We start from the raw sequence: 26,917 nt of genomic DNA, 5'->3' as shown, positions 1-26,917 counted from the left end.
CAGAAATTAAATAAGTGGTTTAGACAAAACACAAAAGAGGGAAAAACTCCTGTCATCACAACAGATGTAGGTGGGTGCACAGACCCCCATCATTCTTGCTTTGAATTCCACAACTGTGGGAATGCAGTCAAACTGTTAACAGTAATTGAGTGCATCAGAGTTTTTAAATGAATTACAAAGAAATCGCCAAAATGATCCCCACTTCAGCATTAACAATTACAACATGAAACAGAGGCTAACCAGGACAGTCCCATCAGCAGGGGCTCTAGCTGGTAGATTCAGTACCACATAGGCCAAAATCAAAATGTGGGGGTTATCAGCATCATAATTGGATGGTAGGCCAAGCTTAGAAGCCCCCCATTCAGAGACTTTACTAGAAAAACTGCTAACAATAATTATCTAATCAAGGAGCTGAGGGCCCCCACTAGTGGGTGGTCTACATTCTGATATGCTCTTTTACCTTAGCTTTGGCAGTAGATGTCCCCCATAATACTTTACAGACTGCTAGTTTCCCCAAGATTGGGGGGGGGGGGGGGGGGGGGGGGGGGGGGCTAACACACACATGAACAGGGGCATATATTGCATATTCTGGTGGTCTCCAGGATGGGGGAGAAAGAATCCCAGCAGTGACGGAGTGGAGGGGCAGGCAAGTTGGCAGTGTCAGTGGGCAAACAGTCCGATTCTTCAAGTGAGTAAGAAGCAGACCACAAGAGCGTTCTGCAGTGTGTGCAGTAAACGTCAGACACACCCCCCCCCCCCCCCCCCCTAACTAACAGGCTCTTCTACATGACGAAAAAAAAAAAAAAAAAAAAAGAAAACTGACCTGGCTGCATCATCAAGCACAACTTCCCAAATTATAAGATTTGCATTTCTGATAAGTCACCCTTGCACTCAATCAAGAACATTTATATATATATTTAAAAAAAAAAAACAGCAATGAAAACCAGGATGCCAATATCTGTGCACAAAGGGTGATGGGGGTCTCTACAGTGTCTTGCCTTTTACTTTGTATGAACAACAGAGGTACTAAACAAGAGCTTTTGCTTCTTTTTCTTCTTCTTTCCATTATCTCCTGGAAGGACAAAAATTAAGAAATGAAACAAGGAAACCGATATGTCAAAGCAATTAAGCGGTTGTTCAAGTGAAGGTTTACACCAAACTCACATAATTTGCTCACCTGCATTTCCAACAAGCCCTGGTGGTGGTCCTGGAATCTTGTCCAACTGAAGTAAGGCTGCTTCAAAAGCCTGGCTGAATGAATTCTGAAAGCTGGGCACAGGGGCTCGGTCTGACCCATCACTCTCCCCATCACTGTCAGGGGCTGGTGGTGCAAGCAAGGATTCAGCTAGAGCAGCAAAGGGGAAATGGAAGGGTGGAGCACATTTAAGCAGGGTGTAAAATCAACTCAAGAGTCAGTTTATATAACACTATGTATACGGTACTGACTTGAGTCAGGCCCAGTAATACTCCTCGATGCCTCTACTTCACTGTAGCTTTGTCACTTTTTAAACACCAAGTACATGATCTTAATGACAAAATGGATTGTGTAATTAAATTGTTTCTACGGTGTAGCTTTACAATAATTCAGACCTTTTATAGGAACTGCTTTTGGCCATCCATCTGCTTTTGCCTTTCCTTCTCGCAGCATCTGTGATGTGGGAGAGAGAAAACCCAAACAATGAGCGAGGTTAGGAGGTCAAAGCAAATATTCACTTGCTTTTTAGCACAGATGTCTGCATCCTATCATGCTCACCTGGGCAAAGGAGGGGCAGTGGGCATCTTCCTCCAAGCTCTTTCCATACTGTTGTGGGCTTCCACTTCCTAAGCATGGGAAGAGGACTTGGCAGTCTTTATAGGATAAAAAGGACAATGCAACTGAGGGAAACTTAAATGTACAACAGAACAATTTTATTTTGAACATTGCACGTGGCCAAAAACCAGAGACATTTCAATAATTGAAGAAAAAAAAAAAAAACCCACAAATTTTTTTAAGTTAACTGCTGTTAACAGTCACCTGTAAACAGAAGTGGTGCTCAAGCTAAGCACCTTACTTTACAAGATGGACTAGAATAGACGGATATGGCAGCAGCCAAAACCACATGAGAAAATTTACCTGAGGGAGGACTTGATGCTATGCCGCTTGAAAGGTAGGATGTATTCGAGTGGCTGCTGTGGTCTAAAGGAGAACCAAAGGCTGGAAACTGCTGCAAATTTTCTAAACCAATATGAACCTCTGGATCTGAAACATCATAGATTTGACATTCACTTTGGGGTGGTGGTTATACCAATTATGAATCTAAGTATTATTTCAGTTCTTTAGATATTCTCCTGATTAGCAAAGCCTAACAATCACTTACACTTTCCTTGTTTCTTGTTCTCCTCCATTTCTATTCTCCGTTCCCTCCGCCGCTCATCACGAGCCTTCTTCTGACGAAATCGTTTTCGCTTTTCCATGTCCTCTATAGAAGAAATAAATCATTTTAAAAAGGGCATAAAATGGAAGATGCCCGCCCCCCCCATAAAAAAGATATGCTACACACAGGCAGAGGGTTCTAAACAGACTCGCTGTTTAATCCTAAATAAAACAGAATTCTCATCCAATAGGCAGTTCAGACATCCTCCATTAATGCTTGCACATGCCAATATTAAAATAGAATATTCGAAATAACAGTTTTGTAAGTTTAAAGGATTCTAACCTGTAAAAGTTAGGAGGGTTTCCTTTGACAGTAATGGGGGTTGCAGTGCCAGTTCACAAATGCTGAACTCACAGGTCAATGGGAGGTGAGATAGGTAGCGGTGTCTTCGACGCATTTCCTAAAAGGAAACAGTTATTCAAAACAGGATAAGACATGTATTTTAGAAGTCACTGTTTTGCCACTCAACTGTGGCAATTGCCAAACTGTCCTTAAAAAAATTATTTTATATACATACATACATACATACATACATATCCATCCAGTTTCAAGTCCAGAACTTTTAGCCTCACTGTTAAGCCGCACACTTGGCGCTTTGCCCTTGACAATGCCAGTGTGCATATGCACATGTACTACCGCTGTGCTCTTGTTCTAGCTTTCTAGTCTCAGTTTTTGGAGTTGTGACAGAATCATTTGTAAAGGAGAAAATTACTGACATCTCTCAGGCATCACTCTTTGATCATCCACTCAAGCACAGTAGCTGCTAAACTAGTAATTGCTTCTGAATGGAAGACTCCTGAGCCAAGCACCTTCATCCAGCCACTGCCATTCTACAGTTAGTTTGGGATTCTGTGGATTCCCTGGTAAAACTCCATAAGAGAACTGCAGTACGTGGCTGGTTGGCATCTCCACCATTTTTGGTTGAAAGGTGTAGGACTGAATAAGCTTCGTGCTTTTTAAATGCTGACATTATTACATAATGACTTAGAATGTGCACTTAAAATTTAATCAAGAAAGTTCTGGTGTAGTGTGCTGTGTAAAAGGAATTACTTGGAAAGACAGGCCTAAAATGGACTTCTGGATTTTGAATCTGAGAGACAAAAAAAAAAAAAAAAAAAAAAAAAAATCCACACACAACACAACAAACCCCATGGTAGATTAAAGCATTTCCCTCTATGCCTGTTGCACACTTAAAACTTAAGCCTTTATAATCTTATATGGGTTACATAACATTTGATTGTCATTGTCAGTTAATCAAACCATTTATCCAGCAAAGAACAAAAACTGGACAGTGTTATGTTTCCTCCCTCTGATAGTTTATACCATCAGTGCCCCACCTCAGATAATGACGGTATTCTTTGCCAGAGAAAACCAAGCAACTTTACTGAAGCTTTTCTGTTGTCCATAAAAAAGGTTTTTCAACAATGACACATCCCTTTCTATTCCTGGATCATTATGTTAGGCAATTTAATTTTGCTCTTGTCCCTGTAAAGACTATTGGAATACCACCAAATGCTTAACAAAAATAGGCCAGTCCTCTTTTAGTTCAAATGCTCTCCCACATACTCGTTTCTTCAGGATTACATACAGCAGCACCTCAAACAGACTAAAATGGTAGAAAATACGTGTTAACAGCTTCTAAAAAGAACCTGAAAGTCACCAAGAGTGATGCAAGGGGTAACAGTTGCTAAAAAAAGAAATGGAATTTAGTTTAAAAGTAGAACTTTTCCAACATAAAAGCAAAACACCTTAACTTAATGTTATACTCTGCACACAAGGTGGCCATTTTATTAGACCAGTTTTAATAGGTGCGACTAACACTTGCTTTTATTCAAGGCACAGATTTAACAAGGTGCTGGAAACATTTCTTTGGTATTTTTGTACATGTCGATACAAGAGTACTACATGGTTGGATGATTTTTTGGCATTACATTTATTCTGTCAATCTATTCAACTTCATGCTAAAGATAACATTTTGGACTCGGATGGACTGTGCAGGTCTATAAAGGCATGGCCATCTAGATAACTCTTTAGATGATGCATGCCAAGCGAAACACCACATTACCCTTTTTCATAAAGATACATCCTGCAGGATAGACATGCCATAAAGAAGTACACTCACACACAGCAAAAATGCTTAAGCTAGGACACTCAAATGAAACTGCTGGTATTTAAGAGGTCTACTGTGTGTCACTGTGACATTCACCACCTCATTACACTGTAATCATTACTGTTGTTGAAGCAAAAATCAACACGTAAGGATTCATGCCTTACCAACTACACATGTAGCAGAAATTATTCTCAGATAAAAAGGCAATATTTTGGAAATCTGTCTGTAAATATTGGCAATCACTAGCTCACTGTAGTTTCACTTTCATGTTCTTAGGGAACAGGAGTGGAACCAGGCACCGTCAAGGTCTGAAATGCGGTGTATTCAGAAATGTCCTTCTGCATACCACTGTTCCTCCTCTGCCCACTCTCCTTATAAAAAGGCAATTCTACTCCCAATACAATTTTTTTTTATTTTTTAAATACAAGACATTCTCTGCAGACTCCAGAGACTAAATTTTGAAAATTAGAGATCAGCTTTTTGTATGGTTGGATTGACCACGCCTGGCCCAAGGCTACTCAGATCCCTTGTCTTGCCATTTTAATATCTGACTGAATTAAATCTCTACACCACGTTTGTTTTCTATACAATAAGATACTGTAGTACAGGCTCACAACAAGCAGTTTATTAACAACTAGCATGCTATTCCAAACAGGTGTATCTAAAAATGACCACTAAATGTATATGCCTGTTTGAATCATTTATCATCTTGGCAGTATATTTTTATTTCAAAGATGGTAAAATTTCAACGTTTATATAGTGGATGTAAGCATGTGGCCAAATCATTTTAATACAAACAGCCACAAACAAGAAAAATGAGATTTTTTGGCTCTGGGCACAGACAGAACCACTGTTTTGTTTCAGATTCATCTGTGCTGAAAGAAAACACCTTGCAAACTTTTTTTTTTAAATTTTACAGGAAGGACTGCGTTTTGTAATTGCAGGTTGTTCCTTTAAGGCTTGTTTAGAAATGTAGCTGGGAACAATGACTAATTTCTCATTATCAGCAGCTAACGGGAGTCAGGAAGAGTTTGTGGAATCTCACCGATCCAATACTATAATTTTCAAAAAAAAAAAAAAAATTCAATACACTCCATTACATTTACAAAGTTATCAAATATAGAACAAAATAATAAGATACATCAGGTACAGTCTGTGCCAGGAACAGGCATAGAACTAAACTGCTATACAGTTGAAACAAAATGCAACAGGTCACCCAAATATTTTTTCATAATCCATTGTTTTCTCCCCTATGTATCAAGTCCGCACCAAATAAACTATGGGTTTGTGGAGGCACGTAAAACTAGCAGTTCCAGCACTGGAGGTACTTTAAATAGAGCTTTTTAAATAGGAAACTTGTTTACGAGTTATTTCCCCATTATAATTTTGCTTACTGCAACGGACGCTTAACATTTATAGATTAAAAAAGAAATGCAGTAAACCAGAGTAATAAAGAGATCTTTGATCAAAAAGCAACTTTCACAGGGTACCAGAGGACAGTTGAAAAAAAAAAAAATAAATAAAAAAAAATCTGTTCTTAACCCGTAGGTTTAAGAAGCAGAAAGAAGACTCTCCATTCTACTACGGAGGATAAAACTTACCAGGAAATATTAAAAATAGGATTAGGCTGCTCCAAGAGTCATGTGGAAAAACAAAAATCAGTAAAATATTGCAATACTACATAGACTGCTTGAAGTAATACAATGCCAAAATTTGTTGGGGGTGTTGACAATCTTTCATTTGCATTCACATATCCATTATTTGCCTTCAAGAAAGTCTGACCATATATTTAAATTGTATTCAAATAGTGACATTCGATTTGATAGCAATACTGCACTGTCCATGTTCTAAGTACATGTTCTTTTTCTCGCAGACACCACTATGACTGATTCAATAGGGGTGTCACACTACACAACTGTTGATCAGTTTACATCTTCCTGCAATTTTCTTAAAATGATATAAATAATGGCTATGACTGAAAACTGTAGGAAAGGGTGTGCAGTGCGACACTACCTTAGAAAATAAAATGGCCATTTTTTTTAAAAAATAGACTACTGAGACAAGTTTATTTTGCTCAAACCAACCATGATGAACTAATAAAAATAATTTACAAAGGAATTTACAGCACCCTTGAGGCAATTAATGTATAGAGGCAATTTAACATTGAGGGGGCGGGAAGAACATAGGAAGAGACATCACAGGCACAGACACGTCATCAAGACATCGAAGTGCACAAACTATGTCACACCAACAGCCGATTTAAAAAGCTACCCCATGACAACATCCACCTTTGACACTGCCTTATAGAAAGTCAATGTCTTCATTTATATTCAAATATTTACACACACTATATATAGTGACTGAATAAATAAAGTAAATATTAGGGAACTGGTGCAAGACAGACTGCAATTTGCTCATCCTTGCAGGGTTTATCAATGCTGAGATGTCATACCTCAATAGGAAGACCAAGTATGGTAGAAGCAAAAAGACTATTGGATGGTAAGTTGTGTAAAAGCTCAAACACCTTTAGGGTATGTGCATCTCAGGGACACCTGTATGTTAGTGCCAGAGATAGCAAGTCCATATGAGGAGTGACAGGCATTGCAGGAACCACTCAAATGTAGTTGTATGAATTGGATCCGTGTGTGTTAATCTTAAGGCACAAGAGTAACCCAACCTAGTAGAGAGTTTTAATTTACTAACCTTCAACCACAAATCTAAGATTTAGACAGCAGGCCTTTACCTGCTATGCACAGATATTTTAGTGTTAGTTCTGCAGTTTTAGCTTTGTGCTGTATAAAAGCAGACTAAACTTTGGTTATTTAAGAAGCCTGCACCAGACTGAAAGCAGGCTAATCAGGCAATAGTAGGATTGTTAAACCAGAAATTTTGCATTGTTTCCCATCATAATAATTATGTATTGTACTGAATCTAGTTTAAAATTACTCTACATTTAAGGTTGCTAAACTAGACAAATCTGCATTGACACCAATGACATCTGAATCCAACCTGAAAACCCCCAATTGCATTAACAGGCACATTTGACTACCTATTTTGCTCTTCATAGCAACAGCTGAAACAGGAACTACTAGCGGAACGCAAAAAAAGTCCAAACATACCTCCAGCTACCAACTATTGAAGCTATGTGCCCTAAAACTACTAATTTAATCCTACATTCCGAAGCTTTCTGCATATCACTGTACCTGGTAATAAAAAAAGCAGATCACAGTACACAAATACTGATTTGTACCTAATCCTACAGTGTAAAAAAGCTTGTATAAATTGTCTTTATTTAGCTCCATTTTATGATGTGTGAGGGTGCCAATAAATCTGCCATTTTCAGTATGCTCTTATAATTTTCATCCTCAAGTTTACTGTAGCTAGACACCATTCTCATGAAAAAGTGAGGAATCTCTCGATTACAATCACAACCACTTTAGCCTGTGTGTCACATCACTGCAAAGAAAGCTATATATTCTCCATTATAAAAAGTCCTACACACCAACCAAAACTACAACAGATTGATTTTTAAATTCACACATTTAGTCTGCCTTTAGTTATTACAGAATTAATGTAGGTATCAAAACATTTCATTTTTCATGTGAAAATGGTGATTTTGCAGTGTCAGATGAGCAGTGAAAATGGAGAATGTTTAATTTTATTGTCCCCTTTTGCCTGGCAGCACATTTGTCTTTTTTTGTCCAGCGGATCTAACACAGACTATACATATTTCTTGAAAAAGAAAAGATCCTGAGCTTTAATGATATAGGACACTTGCGTGTACATTCAGCAACCCTAGAACAATGTCACTTTGTTGATATGGCTTACACGCCCTGAGGAAGCCTTCAGATACTGAATAATGTTTTCAGCCATTCAAAACAGGATATTTATTTTGCTTAAAGACAAAGAGCAAGTGATTTCTAATCTATCCTTTTAATCCTTACAATTTTTTAATCCTTACAATTTTAAGTGCCAAGGTAACAATATGCTAAAGTTTACTGAAAAAGCACAAACATTTGATCATAATGGAGCATGTAATATGGGGTGGGTGCACACAAGAGGTCTGGGGGAGGAGAGAAAGAGCAAGCCATTTCTGATCTATCCTTTTCATTCCCACAATTTTAAGTGCCAACACAATAATAGGCTTCATAGCCATAACTCCTGGCAATACTGGAAATTAAATTAAGGTTTCACATTACTGCATATGATATATAACCTTAAGATTATAAAATGATGGCAAAAGTTCAGAAGCAATTTCTCCATGCCTAAACAATGAACTTTATTAGCTGGAATGTCAAATATCTCAATCACAAATTAAAAAGGAAGAAAGTATTCTCACCCCCAACAGGTCTAAAATGCCAAGATAGTATTTTAACAGGAGACTCCATCAGCAAGGATCAGTTTCAGTTGTAAACATTCCACTCCAGCTATACAAAGAAAGCTAGAGGTGTAGGTATCTTAATTCACAGAACAATTCCATTTGCAGTATCAGATGTAGTATCTAATCCTGAAAGGCAGTGTGTGATGGTTATGGGCAATTTAATTATGAAGTGATTTTGATAAATATCTATGCACCTAATGTGGATAACTGAGACTTTACCCAAAATGTGTTTGGCATCATTTTCTAACTTACACACTCACAAAATTGTAATGGCTGGAGACTGTTTCAAATCCAGACCTGGATAGGTCTTCAGCTATAGGGGTGACATCTAACACTGCAAAAATAAGCACACTGTTTTTAAATGATCATAACTTTCAGACCGATGGATATTTCTAAATCCATACTTAACAGCATATTCCTTCTTCTCACCAGTACATCATTACTCAAGAATTGATGACTTCTTGCCTGCAATTAAATCTTGCAAATACAACGCTATTATCTCCGAACATGCCCATCTGATCATGGAGCTCATATCACTATAACCCACATACTCATCTCTCAGTTGGCATCTGAACCCCCTGTTGTTATTAGCTGATGAGAACAGTACAGAATTTATATCCAAGCTAGTTTTTTTTTTTTTTTTTTTTTTTTAGACCAGGTCTCCAAATGACACTTGATAGGAAAAGGCAGGCTTTGCAATCAGAACTCAACCTTTTGACATCAAATGAAATAGAACTAAATTTTAAAATCACATCATTACTATGAACACAGAGAAGGCTAATAAGATCTTAGCTCAACATATTCACAAACAGGAAGTTTGCATTGCAATATCAGTGATCACCCACACAGACAGAGATAGAATCACTGGCCATTAAAATATAATGCATTAAATATAATGTATTCTTCTCAGTTTAAAGAATACAAGAAACAATCTAATTCGTTTATTGATACATTACAGATACCACAGCGAGATACTCTCAGTGCAGAGGAACTGGATAAACCTCTGACACTATCAGAATTATTAGACACTATAAACTCAATTCAGAGTGGGAAAGCAGCAGGTCCCGATGGCTTCCCTGCTGAATTTTATATTATATATAGATATAGATATATATATATATATATATATATATAGATATAGATATATATAAAAAAATATTTATATCAATTAAGTTAGTTCCCCTCTTATTAGCAACATTTATAGATGCCAGAGACAAAAAAATTCTACCCCAAACTTTGCCAAGCATTCATTAACATTTTTCCCCCAAGAAAAATAAGGACTTATTACAATGTGCATCAAACAGACCAATCTCACTTATGAATGAGGCTATGATACTCTCCAAAGTACTAGCTAGAAGGACTGAGAAAGTGCTCCCTTCAGTAATAACAAGACCAAACTGAATTTATTAAAAGGTGAACATTTGGCCTCCAATCTTCAATACCTATGTAATGTAATATATTAGTCCCATAAAGTTCAACACTCCAGAGATCTTAAATGCAGAAAAAGCATTTGATATGGTCGAATGGGATTACCTATTCACCACTTTGATCTATGCACATATTTTAAGGCCAAATTTATGCAAACTACTGCATACCAGTCCAGAAGCTTCAGTTTGTATTAACACCACTAGTTACCACGTTCTAGTTTGAAGAAGTCCGAGAGACAACGATGCCCCTTTTCACCACTGCTATTTGCAATCACCACTGAGCCATTGGCTGATCACTTTTCGAAATGCATCAGAGATAAAAAGTGATTTTCAGAGAAGGACTGGAACAGAAAAGTCACTATATGCAGATGGGGATACTGTATATGTCAAACCCACAAAATTCAGTGCCTGCAGCCCTAACTGTACTATCAGATTTTGAGCACATCTCACTTTTTAGAATTGTCCAAAAGTGTTTCCAGGGCAAGATCCAACATGCGAATGTTGCAGTTGAGCTCCAGCTTCACTAGGCCACGTTTTTTGGGTGTGTAGGCCATGTTTTTTGGACAAAGATTTTTTAAATGCCTATCAGACAGCCTTGGTGTCACAATCCATTAATAGCTGTGTTTGGTGTACTCCCAGATGGAATTTAAGGCAATTAGTTGGTCCTTCTCCACTTTATTTCACTATTAGGTTGTAGACTGGTTTTGCTCAACTGGAAGAATACTAACCCACCTCTGTTAAGTCAGTGGGTAACTGGTGTTAAATACTATTTGAATTTGGTAAAAATCAAGTTCTCAAAGAATCTGTTCAAAACTTTAAAACCTAGCAGGGTTTAATCAATATTTTAGAATAAGCATTTATACTGGTAAGAAAGACTCATTACTACTACTCCTCAAATACGAATAGTACTCTCAAAAGTTTTACTCTGGCTGTTGACATTTCTCTCTCTCATTGCTGGGGGTTGAAATGAACTTAGTTTTAAGTTTAACTTGATTGTATGGCATGTTACATGCTTTAATTAAAAGTTTATACATAAACTGCTTTATACACTTAAACACAATGATATACCAAGAGAAGGAAGTGCATTTTGCGCTGCTTCTAAAAACAAGCACACATTAAGGCAGCGAGAAGTTACAGTAACATTTCAGTTTAATAAAGGGTTTATCAACATCTTTGTTTTAACAATGAAAATGTAAATATTAACATTTTCCATTTTTATGCTGTCATCAAGTGCTTTATATCCTTTGATTGCAATCAATCTTTGCTTTAAATACAAGGGTATGCTCTACATCAAAGATTTAAGGAAAAACAAATTCCAACTAGTGGTCAGGTCTGTCCATCCCTAACAAACCCCATAGGTTTAAATGGAAATTGAACTTTAACACCATCCTATTGTTTTCACACTTCCATCTTACCTCATTCATGGAGTACCCATCAATTTCCACAACTACAGCTTCAATTTTTTCAGGACTTTTCTCCAAGGAACCATACTCGTGTACTAGACAGCGCACGTTAATCGGATGCAAGAACATCTGTTGACCATCTTCAGCTGGAAAAGTAATATTTTAGCATCACACACTTACTCTGCATTAGAATAAACTGTTAAATACTAGAAACTGAATAAATCTGAAAAGCTTCTTAATTTAGAAGGTATCAAGCTGAAAGGTGGAGGGATCAATTTAACCACTGTACTCTCCTGGGTGGGAAGGTGAACAAACCACACAAACAGTCCTACAGTTAAGTGAAATTATTTCTTTTTACCTACCCTGGTAGAAATAGTAGTACGGGACATTTACACTCGAGTCAGACACAGATTCAGACTGTTCAGCACACAACTGCTTCTCTACAACAGAGCATGGCACTGGTTTAAGCTCAGGCTCCGGTATCAACTTGGGATCCAAATGGGACAAACCCTCTGAAATGTTCTCTTCAAAGACAGGATCAACAACTTCATCATCAAAAGCAGAAGAATACTGAAGGACAGGCTAGAATGATACAAATGAAAAGTGGTAAACATAAAACCACCACTCCTCAGTGGATAAACAATTTCAACCTAAATAAACTAAATCAGATTTGAAAAACCTACAATACTGTTCATCGTGCACAAAAAACTTTCAATTAAAGCAAGACTATGGAAATAGGATAAATAATGATGGGATTGTGGCAGTTCACCTATTAGCAAATGTGAAAACTGGAAGATGAAACAAGCTGTTTTCCACCAGATATTTTGACCACTAGCTTTTACAGCCTTATTAAATGAAAAAAGAAAAAAAACCAACATCAACACACACACACACCCACCCCAGTGAAAGTAGTAATTAAAGTTTTCCCTAAACAGAGAAAATGAAAACACCAAAATGGTCTATGTATTACCTTTAAAATGGCTTGGCTACAACACAAAAGGTTGGGAATTAATGCAAAGCAAAACACAAAAATTGAGATATAGGTTTATTTTTGATCACCGTCTACTGCTGCATGCAGGCAATAGATTTTCAGCCAGCAACCCAGAACTGTACAACCAATAGGGTGGGGAAGAATTTATGTTTTCATAACCAATTAAAGCTTGCATCATACACATCAATTCCTTTTATTTTCAAACCTGCACTAAGTTTGTTTTTGAGTACTAACTAACTGTATTTTAAGATGCTATATGGGCTGCAGAACAAAGTCTTTCATATGTAAAGCATTTCAGAGAGAAAAGAGACAGGACACAGACGTAGAAATTCTAAGAGAGAGATTGCCAATTAGAGACAGGGCATGATTGTGGATCAGAAGGACTAGGTCATGGGGGGCACCAGCCTTTAAATTGATCAGGTTACTGTTTATATAAAATTACAGTAAGTACAGTGCTATAGTGCTTGAATGTTTGTCATTTCAGTTTTGAAAGGATTTAAAAAGCACACCACTCTAATGGCCATGTTTTAGCTTCAGTAGACAGCAATCACTTGACTCCATAGTCTAGGTACCAGCCTGGGAGACCTCTGGCCAAGTCCAGAAATTTAGATTACATACAAAACATACAGTATACTTTGCCTAGTCATTACACGGACTACAAGTACACACTAAGCGTACAAAAAAAGTGCACATAATTTCACAGGTTAGCTAAAAACTAACAATAACCAATTTTCTCTTAACCTGTATTAATAAAGTAAACCATATATACACATTGTGAAAGCAAAACTACAAACAGACAGCTTTGTCGTCTTCCACACAAACAAAACACACCAAAACCACAACAGCTCAGCCGCACAAATTTCCGTGACCAGGAACATAAATGGAAGGCTAATGCTTGAACAAGCGTACATACAACGTGGTTTTGCCATTTTATGCAGTATGTGGAGGAGCCTAATTTACAACTATAAAGGCAGGTATCCTTCACTCGCAATTTTTTTTTCTCTCTTACAGCAACTCCAAGGGACTTATTGGGAATATTATACCATCTGATCAGTAAAGTTAAAATTTTCTTCCAATAACTTCAGTGTTTTGCTTGCTACTGAAACTTCACATGACTGTGAAAGTTCAGAGATCACACACACGATAGACCAGGCTATACCACCCTTTATACTGTGTGTAGTAAAAAAAAAAAAAAATAAAATAAAATAAAATTTAACAGACTTGCAAAACACTGGTGTTCCCTATATTACACAAGCAAACAGTATCATAAATTTGTCTTTTATACTTCACTAGCCTGAATCAGCATTAATTCTATATACCTTGGCAGCTGGAACATGGTCAGATTCTACCTTGGTAGGCAGTACTCCCAAGGAAGGAGGATTTATATTCAGTGCTTCCAGTTTGAGATCCACTTCATTACTTGGATAAGCAGCAAGTAAGGCATTCTCTCGTTCCTAAAAGAAAAGTTTTGCTTGTAAATAATATAAAGCCAAGGTAAGAGACACCCTTAAGTGAAGGCTTAAATAAAATAAGTAAACGGCATATACGAAGAAGGAAAACTAAATTTAATAAATATATGCATTGTATCTTAAGCCAATTCACAACAGACATGGTTATGATCAATTTGTAAAGCTGTTGGTTTGTGAGAGTAAGACAGCAGCTTAAAGATTAAGGGGTGCAAAACATCCGAGTTAGTGTTGTTTACTACATTGATTAATCAACACTGATCTATTATCTAATGTCTTGTCACCTTTAGCTCTAGCAGGGCAGACTCTACGAAGCATGATTCCAAAGTATGTTCTTCCTCCATATATTGCTTTTGAAGTGATGCTCTCTCCACCTCCACCACCTGTTGCAGCACTTGAGCTTGAGATGCCAACAGTAACTTAGAATACTGGCTGTGAAGATCATCTGGGGGGAAAAAAAAAACAACCAAAAGACAAGCTTGGGCTTCACATTATTGGTATTTTCAGAGGTATATGTTACAGATTTGAAATTAACCACCATAACATGCCACTTAATCACGCACCTCCCTGTCGAGGCAAGCAAGCAAATAATAGTTCCAGAGAAAAAAGACCAGCGTTTATGTGAATTAAACAATAAAATGTCTATTCCTCCTGATTTGTTTTATCTACTTAGTTGCCATATTTTAACATGGCAAACAATTTATAGGTCTGGGGCAGTTTTTGGATCTCTTGCCAATACCGTCCAGTTAACTTTTTTTTACTTTGTTAATTTTTAAAGATATTCCCAAAAAGATTAGTCTGTCTTGCATACTATATGCCTGTATATCTTGCTTTCAAAAAACACAGGTGCTAATGGGTTAATGAGTTACTGGGGAGGCTGGAATGAAAGTTGGGTGGAGGGGGAAGGTTATCAGTAATTTGCTTTGGCACCAGTACGAAAGTCCAAAAGCAGGTATCAATACCAAAACCAATTTTAATATTAACAACACTACAGTGGATAAACAACATGTACATTATAATATAGACAATCAAGAATCCTTGGTTAACTCAAAGCGATAGCTGTATGACACAAAAAATGTATTTTAGTGGAAAACCTAATGGTATAAATTATTTTATATCCCTTGCTATTCAGTGTTTCAGTCATCCTCTTAAAACACATGAAGATGTTGGGGAAGAATGGTTGAGGGGGGGAAAATGATGGATATTAAGTATCATCTTTGCCACATTTATTCTAGTTCAGTATATCAATTTCACTCAAAACATATTTTTCACACAACATATTTAACTTTACCACATCCAAATATATAGTGATGCCACTCCAATTCCATGTTACTGCACAAAATGAAAAGCATTTTAAACAATTTATTTAAAATTTAAAGCTAACTGTTAAACACACTTAGAAATTTGGTTCATTTGCGAGGTGTGATCCAGTTTTTCAGCTACCTATAATTCTAAACAAGGTATTTCTATTTCGATGCATCAAATGCCACTTGTGAAACAATTGCAAATTTCAATTAATACTGAAAACATTATCTTTGCATTCCTGGCTTTATTAACGGACATCCTTTCCATGAACATCAGAAAAAAGCTAATTGCTTCCAAAAAAAAAAAAAAAAAAAAAAAAAAAAAAAAAACAGCTTTGAGCCAGTTTTGAATTTAATACATTAGCATCCACTTCTGGATATATTTCCAAGGAGTAACAAATCTCTAATAAAATAAATGCTTTCAACGGCCAATCTGAAAAGGACAATCACTTAACAGCAAAAAGAATATACTATCAAGGTTTTTATTACATACGAATGGTGAACTAAATTTGAAATGTCTGTTTGATATGGCACTAGTGAGAAAAATCCATAGAATAGAGCGATTATAACAAATATTTAAAGCAATCTGCTTCTTGTCGGGGCATTAAAGTATTTCATAGGATTAATTTTTGAAGTGGTCATACTTTATGGTAAAATGTTCAAGAAGGAAAATCTTCATTCAGATGAGGGGGGTAATTAAAAAACTTTACCAGCTTTGATTTTCTTTCTTATATGAAGAAAACCACCAAAAAAACAATTTGGGGACCTAGGTAGATAGCAAAAAACAAATTCAAACTCATATTTAATACTGGGATTAATAAAGTATCTATAATAAAATTATGGAAGCTAAAATGGCCAACCATTTCAAGCAGAATAAAATCATTTACTCCTATGAAGAAATTAGGTAGGATATCTTAATACAAGTGCTGCAGAGCAAATTACTCTTATTTCAAAATATTTTTCTTCTAAAACCAACCATAAAAGAAGTTTCATGCCATACATAGATCACTAACGGATAAAGTTCATAAAGCACATGGTTTTTTTTCTGGTGACAAAAATAACCATTTGGTTTTTCAACCAAATTTTATAATCATGTGTTTCTCACCAGTAATTCTCTCAAAAGTACTGGTAATCTAGAAATGATAACAACCAACGAACACGGACATCTCGGTACTCAAGGAAACTAAAAGCTGTCAAAATTACTAACAAGCATTAGCCATCAAAATTAAAATACAGTAATCCCTCGCTATATCGCACTTCGACTTTTGCGGCTTCACTCCATCGCGGATTTTATATGTAAGCATATCTAAATATATAATGCAGATTTTTTGCTGCTTCGTGGGTTTCTGCGGACAATGGGTCTTTTCACTTCTGGTACATGCTTCCTCAGTTGGTATGCCCAGTTGATTTCATACAAGGGACGCTACTGGCGGATGGCCGAGAAGCTACCCAATTAGAGCACACAGTTCAGTTCCTGTGTGCTGATTGGCTCAGCGACGGAGCGCCAAATTTAATTCCGCTGCGTTAACCAGGAAATCTCTTCTCGCTCATTCAGCGTCAACGTGCTCCTGCTACTGCTTCAGGGGCCATGCCCAAGCACCAACAGAAGATGCTAACGATTGCTGAAAAGGTAAAAGTTTTGGATATGCTGAAGGAAGGGAACAGCTACACTGCTGCAGGACACCATTACGGCATCAATGAGTCCACAATTCTTTTTATTTAAAAAGGAAGAAAAGAATATAAGCTCTATGGCCGCAGTGTCCTTTAACCAGGGCGCAAAACAAGTTGTAAGTGGATGTAAAAAGGCAGTAGTCCGGATGGAATCTGCTTTAGGGATTTGGATTGAAGACTGCCGGAAGAAGAACAACGGCGGTGCTACACAATCGCCTGAAGAGGTTCCTTTCGAAGAGCTGTAACGCTCTCCTTTGTTGTGCAGTAAAATTAAACTCATCGTTATCGGACAAGTGGTCGTGTCATTGTTGGCGAGTAACCATAATTTTCTACATGCAGTACTTATTACATGTACATAGTTTAGTGTCACTGTACACAATTTTTATTGCATTGTATGTATTTATTGCTGGTGGCCTGTGTCGTAATGGCTGTAACATATATGATATCGGAGATGCTCGATATCTTTAATATTTAGGTTTTACTGTATATAAACTGTTTACATACATAATTTCAATGAATCTTACCCAATATCTAAGAGAATACAAAGGGTTTATGCTGCATAATTGTGCGGGAAATGTTTATAATAGTGTGGGAGAGTTTAGAAGGGCTTAAAATATATAAAAATAACCATATGAACATATGGTTTTTACTTTGGGGATTTTCACCTTTCGTGGGGGGTTCTGGAACGCAACCCCCGCGATCGAGGAGGGATAACTATTAACACCCTCAATTTATTCTGATCAAACATTCCTTTCACAAGCATGTTTTAACTTTGCAAACAATATTAAGACAGTTATCGTGTCTTTAGATAACTAATATTTTTCAACACCATGGTATTAAATTTCTTTGTTATGCAGATGACACAAAGCTTTATCTATCCACTAAATACACTTCTGCTTTCCTTCCAAATACTCTTCTGGCATGTCTACAAGACACATATCAATGACTCAATTTTCTCCAATTAAATTGCAATTAAAACGGAAGGTGCTCCTCATTGGTTCTAAATCTACACTCGCTAAAGTTAACCATTCTTCCATTTTAATTAACAAAATTAACACAAACATCTCTTCCCAGGTAAAGAGCCTAGGAGTTATTCTAGACAGTACCCTCTTCTTGGACTGCCTAGTTCCATCTCCAAAATATTTCTAGACCATGTCCCGTTTTTACGCAATACAGTACTGAAGTATTGGTTAATGCCCTACTCCATGTATAGATTACTGTAAAAACGTATCGCTTACAACTTATTTAAAATTCTGCTGCTAGGATAACTGGTTCTAAACCCACTGAACATATTATTACACCTATTCTCTCCCAACTTCACAAGCTCCCAGTTTACTACAAAATACAACGCAAAATACTGCTCTTAACATTTAAGGCTCTCCAGAGCCTTGCTCCTCCCACAGACTTGCACTCCCTCAGATCCTCATCTGCAGCTCTATTTTCTGTACCACACATCAAACTCTGTTCTATGGGAGCTTGAGCATTCCGTCAGTGCTCCACAATTCTGGAATTCACTTCCCTCTCATATCCATCAACTAGACTCAACATTTTAAAACTGCCCTCAAAACCTCTCTTCATACTGGCATACCAATTATACCTTTAACACTGTTACTGCCTGATATCTTTGATGTTTGCAACGACCTTTGTACCTTACTGCCATTTGATTTTATCATTTGTTTTTATCTCATTACTGTTTAATTTCATTGTAAGGTGACCGAGTGTTAAGGCGCATACTAAATAAAATGTATCATTACATACATACCCAGATTTTTAGCATAAAAATCCTTCTGTATGCACATTTACAAAAATCTACTACACCACTACAGGCCACCAAATTTAAAAGTTTTACTATTTAATATTAAGTTATGTCAGTCAAACTCTTCTTACTAAGATCAAACATCACGTCATCTACCCATCAAAAGGGAAAGAAATATGGAATTTACTTTTGAGTGGCTGCTTCAAATTAACCATGGCAACTTAAAGATTTGCAAAGGTTTAGTATATTTAGTTAACAAAAGCAAACATAATTAATGCCTGCTACGGCGTCCAAATTTTTTTTTTTTTGGACATGTCCCGATATACAGATTTCAACCAAGTAAAACAGGAAACCCCTTTCCAGCTACGCGATTGCAAGTGGGCTAATATTCTAGTGGAATAAGTGGGGGTAACATTAATTTGTGAGCTCTTAACGCTTTCCTTTGACAACAGTTAAGTGTTAGGGTTTATTGATAACTAATGATTTGAGAGGAAGGAAAAAAGGGGGGTGGGAAAAAATAAATAAATAAAACACACCCATGTCAATAAGATCAGAGCATAGGACATTCCCAAAATATCCAACACACTGAGACACTGCCTACTAACACAATTAATATATTTAAATGATCTTGACCTGAGCACATTTAAAATCAGAGGTAAATGGCAGAATTTAACAGAAATCAGCCATGGTTCACATAAACTGAGGCACTATTTTTAGTCAGCAGAAGTCTTCAATTCACAACCCGAAAATGTGACTGAAGGCTTTAGGTCCCAACAGTCACAGATTACCTAGGTCTGTACTCTTCTTCTGTGGAGGTTGCTTGATTACCAGCTCAAAAGGGACTTATGTGGGATTATACTTGAGAAAATTCCCCATTACATAAAAATGGAGGGCTGCACCATCACCTTCTGTTGGATGTTCTCAAATAGTCCATTTACTCAGGATTCTCTCCCCCCAAATTCTCACCTAAAACCTTTCAGATGCCATATCCTTCCTCAACATAAATCAAAATTCACTGGTTCTCTAAATAGTACACTACAGAAGTAGAGGATGTGTTGGGACTATCCACAGCAGAAAGTTTCTATGCATAAAAAGATTCTACTTTTTAAATTCAAGTGATCCCAACAGCAGGTCAACTGGACACTAATGAAGCCTGAAGCAGTTGCAAGACAGGAAAATGAGTAAAGGTGGTAAATGGGTAAGCTCCTTTGCAGTCAAGGCCCCAAGAAAGGGATTTTCCCCAACCAATCTACATTTATTCAATCCCAAATCATGTTTTTGAAGCTCTGAGGATTTGGCTTTGCATGTCCTCCCGATTATCTGGGACCAATACATTCTTCTTCCAAGTCCGAGACGAATCTGCATTCATCTGTGGAGATGACCTCTGTGAAAAAACTGCACTCACTTGTGAAAAACTGCACTCACTGTAAGGGAGGGAATGGTTAATTGTCTCAGGATTTTACAATTAATGTACTGGTCAATTCTGACGCATTCACATGGTACTTCTCAAACTACTTTAAAAGCACAAAAAAAAGCCAATTACAGCTGCTTCCCATTTGTCATAATTTAAGTTTGTGATATTTGGCAATGTACTAAAAACACCTGCCAGAATGGGCTAGGATCAGACATATTCAGTGGCATTGTCCAAAGAAAATTAATTGGTCTGCTCTTACAATATGGAAGTGACAAATATGGATAACTAAAAATAAAACACCATACTATCTGCATAAAGTGTACCTTGTTCAAGTCCCTTCTCTTAAAATACCCTAAATCCTTTAAACAACAAGGTGCTTGATGATCATTGCAAATAAAATTGGGGACAAAGGGTATGTTCATTTAGCAGTTTCTCTTCTAATCTGGAGATCTTACAAATATAAGAAACTAGATCAGTCTTTAAATCACTCATCTCGCCTTTGCCCTTGTGTACTTTAAAATCAACTATGCCTTACTCTATTATGACTATCAAATATGCCAATTCTTCTATACTATCAACTCAGTGTCACATTGCTCCATATACTATTAGCGGATATTTACTTAAGTTGCTTCTAAACTTTGCTTCATTGTGGTTTTATGTATCAAGAAATTTATAGTGGCTATAGAAAAGATTCACCCCCTTCAAAATATTTACATTTTGTTGCTTTGCAGCCTAAAACGAAGACACACGCAAAAATATTTCTCCAACTGTATTTATTCAATACAATGTACAACAGGCAAGTGAAAGATACTGTTCTGTAGGTGTTTTTTTTTTTTTCTTTTTCAGACCCCAGAATTACTTAGATGGTTAAAGGATCATTACCCCACCTTGTGTTGGTACTTTGTGGGACCACCTTTTACTTTGGGATACTTCTCTACCATCTTTGCACATCTAGACTCTGCAGTATTTCCCCACTCTTCTTTAAAGAACTGTTGAAGCTTAGTCAAATTGGATGGGGACTATTGATGGACTACAATCTTCAAGTCATTCCACAGAGTATCAATAGGGTTGAAGTCTGGGTTCTGACTAGGACAGGAAAGGACATTTACCTTTTTCCTCTTTCAGCCACTACGTGGCCAGCTTTGCTGTGTGCCTTGGATCTTTGTCATAATGAACGGTGAACCTTCTTCCCACTGACACCTTTCTGGCAGAGGGCAGGTTTTCCTCAGGAATTTAACAGTATTTTGCCCCATCCATTTTTCCTTTTATCTTGACAAGTGCCCCAGTCCCTGCTGCAGAGAAACACCACCACAACAGGATTCTACCACCTCCAAATCTCAGAATCTTCACCTCAGAATCTTCAAGGTGCATTTTGGCAGAACTTAAAACTCTGGCTTTTTTCCCTGCAACCTTCCCAAACAAGTCACATTCGTGGAGCATTTGCGATACTGTCACATGCACACAATGCCCACCTTTTGCCCAAACTCCAGTAACTGCTTCAAAGTTGCCATAGGCCACTTGATAATCTCTTTGACCAGTTTCCTCCTCACCTCTTCCATTTAATTTGGGAGGGGGGGAAAAATGGCCTGACCCAGGAAGGGTCCTAGTAGTAACCAAATGCTTTCCAGTTCTTCATTACGGACTTTACTGTACTCCTAGGGATTGAGAAGACCTTTTAAATTTGTTTGCATCTCATCTCCAGACATGTGCCAATCCACAACTTTATTCCAGAGATTTTCCGACAGTGCCTTGCCACCCACATTTAACTGTTTGCTATCTGCTGCACTTCTCAGCAGTAGAATGCTCTAGGAATAGCAGTTTTTATGCTGAACTAAATCAATGATTACAACTGATCACCGGTGAAAGCCAATAAGCTTAGTAAGCAATGGAGGAGGTGATTGAATCTGCATGTTTTTTTGGTGTGTGTGGGGTGGGGAGAGAATCCTTTAACATTTTCAGCAATTGTTTCTCCTCCCCCCCCCCCCCCCCCCGAACTGTTTCTATTATATCTTGCCCTTGGCTGTTATAAGTTGCATTGAGTAAATACGACTGGAAAATGTTTGTGGTATCGGCATTTCATGCTGCAAAGCAACAAAATGTGAATATTTTGAAGGGGGGACAATTTCTCCCACCCCACCCCCAATACCTGTATAAAAGGTGCTATGTAAAAAAGGATTAATAAGGATTCTCACCTCCCAAGTGGATGGGCTCCTCCACTTTCATCCACCTGGAGTGAGGCAAGGCCACAAGCACTCCTTTCTCACGCCGCATCAACTGCATTGTGATGGTGTCACCTGTTTGATATTGACGAGTCTCCATGGCAACAACGCTGTCAATTAAAAACAAATGTTGATACACTAAGGAAATGTGATTCAAATCTGCTTCAAGTTGAGAAAAAAAAAAAAAGCCCTTAACATTTCAAAAACTATAAAAGTAGTTTTACCCTCCAATTCATTCAATAGTGAATGTATCATTGCGGCTCTTGCATCAAAATGTACAGCTTATTTTAAGCTAACTGGAGTTCTTCAAAATTTAGTGCTTTAGCATGACAAACCGCAAATAACTGATCTATACCTTGTTACTTTTCACAATCTGAATTTATCTAAAACGTAACAGATTAGTATTTGACAAAACTTCTGACATCTTGTAACTCCTGTAAAACTCAGACTATCAGGCCCAAACAACTTAAGGATAAAACACTGGCAAACTATAAGACTTTGGGTACGCTCAGAAAATTGTTACTTATGGTATGTTATAGTATGGATGAGTATTGCATGACAAGTATAAATGAAAATACTAGTTACATTTTTTGTATTTGGATTGAAAATCAATGTCTGAATCAAACTCCATTTATAAAAACTTTTCAAGCCATTGTCCCACGCACACCTGTACAGTACAATTAAGTTTTAAACAAGTTCCAATTTACTTCACACATTTACTCTAACCAAGCCTTCATCTGAAAACTCTTGAAAAAGAATGGCCATCATGCCCAAGATATTTACATATTAAAAATTAACCATTATTTATTTGAGTTTAACTTATGCCACATTCAACTATAGTCTCGGGAATATAACAGACTCTCCATCACTTGATGCTTTCCACTATTTCTTAAATGCCCATTTTACACTGCTCTCCCTTACTCATTCTAAAGCTTCCACAGCCTGCTTTAAGTTTTATCACTTATCTTCACAGCAAGCCTCTTTTATTCAAATTTGTGCTCTTGTCTAAATCTTTCCTGAAACACTACACATCCACCTGACCACATCTAACACCTTCCCAACGCTGCTTAATGTTCATATTAACTTAACATTTGTAATCTGCAACACTACTAAATGTTATTGTGAGTCTTTGAAACTACTCACCCAAGTCAGGAGACTAACTTGTTCTGGAGGTGGAATGTGCACATACTTAAAATACAGAACTGAAAGGTTAAAGATCTAGTACTCTAGTAAAACCACCAATGATTTTCTGACAGCTTTGCAAACCTATGTAAGCCAAGGTAGCTCATCACATAGAATCATAGCTAACTAACATCTAAAAAAAGGGATGCAAAACACTATAAAAGAATACACTTTACTACAGAGGAGTAACTGTTCATTACAAACATTTGCACTGGCTCATTCCACCTATGGAACAAAATTAAAAAGGCTACTAGTTTTTGCTGTAATAGCAACACATACCTTTTTAGGTCAGTCTTGTGAACAGCCTCATAGCAAATAGGGCATTTGCTCCACGTCTTCTCGCTAAGCGAAAGGTAATGCAAGATGCAAGCCCAGCAGAAGATATGGCCACATCGTGTTATCTTGGCAGCTACTGGTGGATATAGGCAAATTGGGCAAGATGGTACCTCATGGCTATAAATACGCTGTTGAAACACAGACCAGACAGTAAAATTTAGTAAGTAAAACAGCATGGGTATAAAGTTTAAATTGTTAGACAACTCCAAATTTTTGGCAAATTTCAAAGTTCATAGGTAAGCTTACCACTTGCTGTATAAAACTCCAATTGACCAAAGTATCAGGATCTGCAAAGTGTGCTGTATAGTCCTGGTCCTCAGAAACAACAAACTGACAACTGGAAAAAAAAGTATACATTGTAAGAGATTGCATACAATAATTTAAAAGATGCACCTACACCAACCACATTCCTACTGAACTTACTTGGCCTGGAGAAATAGTTCCTTGTTAAAAGGCTTCATTTTGTGACCCCACTTGTTCCGCCTTCCCCAACCTCCATTGCAGTCTGAGCCAGAGCTTCCCTGTCCACGAGGCTCAAAACTAAAATTCAGGAGATGGTTCAGATTGATCTTCTTTGGACCTGTAAATTGAGCAGGGCTGAATTCTGCCCGTTGAACCTCTGCTACCTGCGCAAGGTTTAAAGCACGAATTAGAAAGCAAACCTACTTTCTCCATCCCACTATTTCCTCCAAGTAGAAACAAGGTTAACTCACATACATCAGGTACCAAGCCTACCCCCCCCCCCCCCCCCCAAATTAGCTCACCTCTTCTCGTCTGCCCCCTCCAGGGCAGCCATACTGTCTATTTGCCCCTCCCCTTTGTGGAGGACGTTTGTCAAAGGCCTTGCCTTTCTGTGGGTTGGGACGGCGAACCGGCCCGGAGAAGTACTCTGGTTTTGGATAGGTGGGTTCTCTTTTGCGGTTGTAACGTTGTTTTGATCCAGTTCCATTTTTTCCATCTGATAAAACAGATTAATTACAAAATGCTTACAGGCCTTGTTTTGCTGTATGATTGAGATTCAAATATACACATTTAATGCATTCATAAACTCCCCCAAAAATGAGAAGTGCAGTAACTTAGCTTTCCTAGTCAGGTTGTCTAGGTGCAACAAGCTTCAATTAATAAATTTTGAAGATTTCACAAAAATCAAATCTTTTCACACTGGATTAATTACCAGTTACATTATCAGATTTTTTTTATGACATGTACAACAGAATACAGCTGACTGGGATGTTCTTTTGTCTATTTCAAGATATTTTTAGGTTAACTCTATAAAGATGTCAAAGTACAGGGCAGGCATTAAAATTTAATAAACTACTTCGACATTGTTACTCTGTTGCTCAAAGTGTTCATATATCCTTAGATAAGTGAGGTTGGCATAATCTATGCACCTGTCTTTGAACTATTGTAAGAAAGCCACAGGTTTATCCATTTTCAGAACACCTTTGCTCCTGCATTAGGTTAGAGTGCCAGATATTCTTCCTTCACTATTGAGCACAAATGGGGCATAAAACACAGGATGTGATCCCTGTCCATCTCACTGTTGCCTTACAACAATTGATATACAACTGGTTACCATTTCATTTTGGTTTTCCAATTGGAGCACAAACAGGTGAAGTGACTTGCTCATAACCACATGGTGTCACAGCCTCCAGATCTGAAGTCCAAAACCTTAACCACTACACCACACTTCCTGCCTATTATAGGCTTGAGATTATGACTGAACATGTGGGGGTAAGTGAACCTATAAATGTCTTGGTATCCACTCTTAACCTAGTGCTTTTGAGAAACGCGCTGCTTTCAGAAAACACTACTGCTCATTCCCTTGGACAAGTGGACTTAAAAATGTTTCCAGATTCAACTAAATTACAAAACATAAACAATGTAAAATTCGCTTTGAGAAGAATAATCAGACGTTTTGACACAACGAGGCAAGCTCGTATCCTTAGATCATCAACAAAGAAGACAATCCAAATTTGACATTAAATAAAGAATCAATAAAATGGGGCAGAAGAAATGTTACACCAAGTGTTACCCAAATAAGGCCTAGAAGCTATATTCCATGGCAACATTGTTACTACCCGACAGGCCTGCACTCAAATAACACTTAAGCATACCATTAACAAAACCGACCTATTAAAACACAAGAATCCCCTCACCGTTTCAGAAGGCCCTAATATGAAAGAAAAGCTGCAGACACCATTTGAGAACGCCATAAAGCAATATCCCTGTGACCACTTCAAACAGATTTTAAAAAGCGGCCACATGCCCCAATAAAAGCTCCCCTTGCCACCCGAACACACAGCATAACGCCCGACCGCACCCTTTCTACTCTGCTGCTGTTCCGACACCCAGGACATCCTCACCTGTTTTGGGTTTAGACTCCCCGGGCACTGGCCCAGCAGAGCCGGAGCGGGGAGGCGGTTTGTTGTTGGTGCTGTTGCCGTTCTTCTCCATTGAGTTGCTGTAGTTCCGGTAGCCGAAGTCCAGAGAAGCCCGTTCCGGACTCTCTAGCATCCAAAGTGTCAAACAAGGGTAAGGAGAACGGGTGGCTACGAGCGCAGACGAGGCGTCGAGGGCCCAAGCTCATGGCGTTCAGACTCGGAGACTCCATCACGGCGACATCTCGACAGGAAAATAAACAAGAAAAATAGACTAAGCGAACAGTTAAAATAAGAAGTAAATGCCGGAAAGCAAAAAGAGAAGACTGCTGCCGAAAGCAGTCAGCGTCAGAAAGGGGAACTGAGCCCCGGGCGTAAGGGCAGGAATAAAAACAACAGTCCAAATCCACTGCGTAGCCCACAAACTTAATGGCGACAAGTCGCCAAGCAAGAACCGCTAAG

General features: G+C 37.8%; 1 protein-coding gene across 3 annotated transcripts; it reads right to left on the bottom strand.

Annotated features, from left to right (window-relative positions):
- rnf10 (ring finger protein 10) lies at window positions 1–26,917 on the bottom strand. Of its 3 annotated transcripts, none has more exons than XM_051921248.1 (17): window positions 26,441–26,917; window positions 24,839–25,032; window positions 24,498–24,700; window positions 24,321–24,411; window positions 24,018–24,202; window positions 22,530–22,666; window positions 14,477–14,637; window positions 14,046–14,180; window positions 12,098–12,317; window positions 11,748–11,881; window positions 2,697–2,814; window positions 2,358–2,459; window positions 2,114–2,239; window positions 1,754–1,848; window positions 1,591–1,648; window positions 1,161–1,345; window positions 1–1,058 (listed from the first exon to the last, which is right to left on the bottom strand). In XM_051921248.1, the coding sequence occupies exons 1-16, from the start codon at window positions 26,589–26,591 to the stop codon at window positions 1,161–1,163; spliced, it is 2,295 nt and encodes a 764-aa protein (XP_051777208.1). In that variant the 5' UTR covers window positions 26,592–26,917; the 3' UTR covers window positions 1–1,058. The 3 variants fall into 3 exon arrangements, with proteins under 3 accessions (XP_051777208.1, XP_028681355.2, XP_051777207.1); XM_028825522.2 differs by having other exon boundaries at window positions 1–1,072; window positions 1,178–1,345; XM_051921247.1 differs by having other exon boundaries at window positions 1–1,072; window positions 1,178–1,345; window positions 1,754–1,821.

Source organism: Erpetoichthys calabaricus, chromosome 18 (genome assembly GCF_900747795.2).
Source record: "Erpetoichthys calabaricus chromosome 18, fErpCal1.3, whole genome shotgun sequence".
Lineage (NCBI taxonomy): Eukaryota > Metazoa > Chordata > Cladistia > Polypteriformes > Polypteridae > Erpetoichthys > Erpetoichthys calabaricus.
Note: the sequence above shows the minus strand (reverse complement) of the source record. Positions and strands in the feature narration are given on the sequence as shown.

Coding starts and splice junctions, on each gene's coding strand:
- rnf10 (XM_028825522.2), bottom strand. CDS start 26,591: ATGCTAGAGAGTCCGGAACGGGCTTCTCTGGACTTCGGCTACCGGAAC. Junction 24,203..24,320: donor GGAGTTTTATACAGCAAGTG/GTAAGCTTACCT, acceptor GTGTTTCAACAG/CGTATTTATAGCCATGAGGT. Junction 1,346..1,590: donor AAAAGCAGTTCCTATAAAAG/GTCTGAATTATT, acceptor TTGCTGCTCTAG/CTGAATCCTTGCTTGCACCA.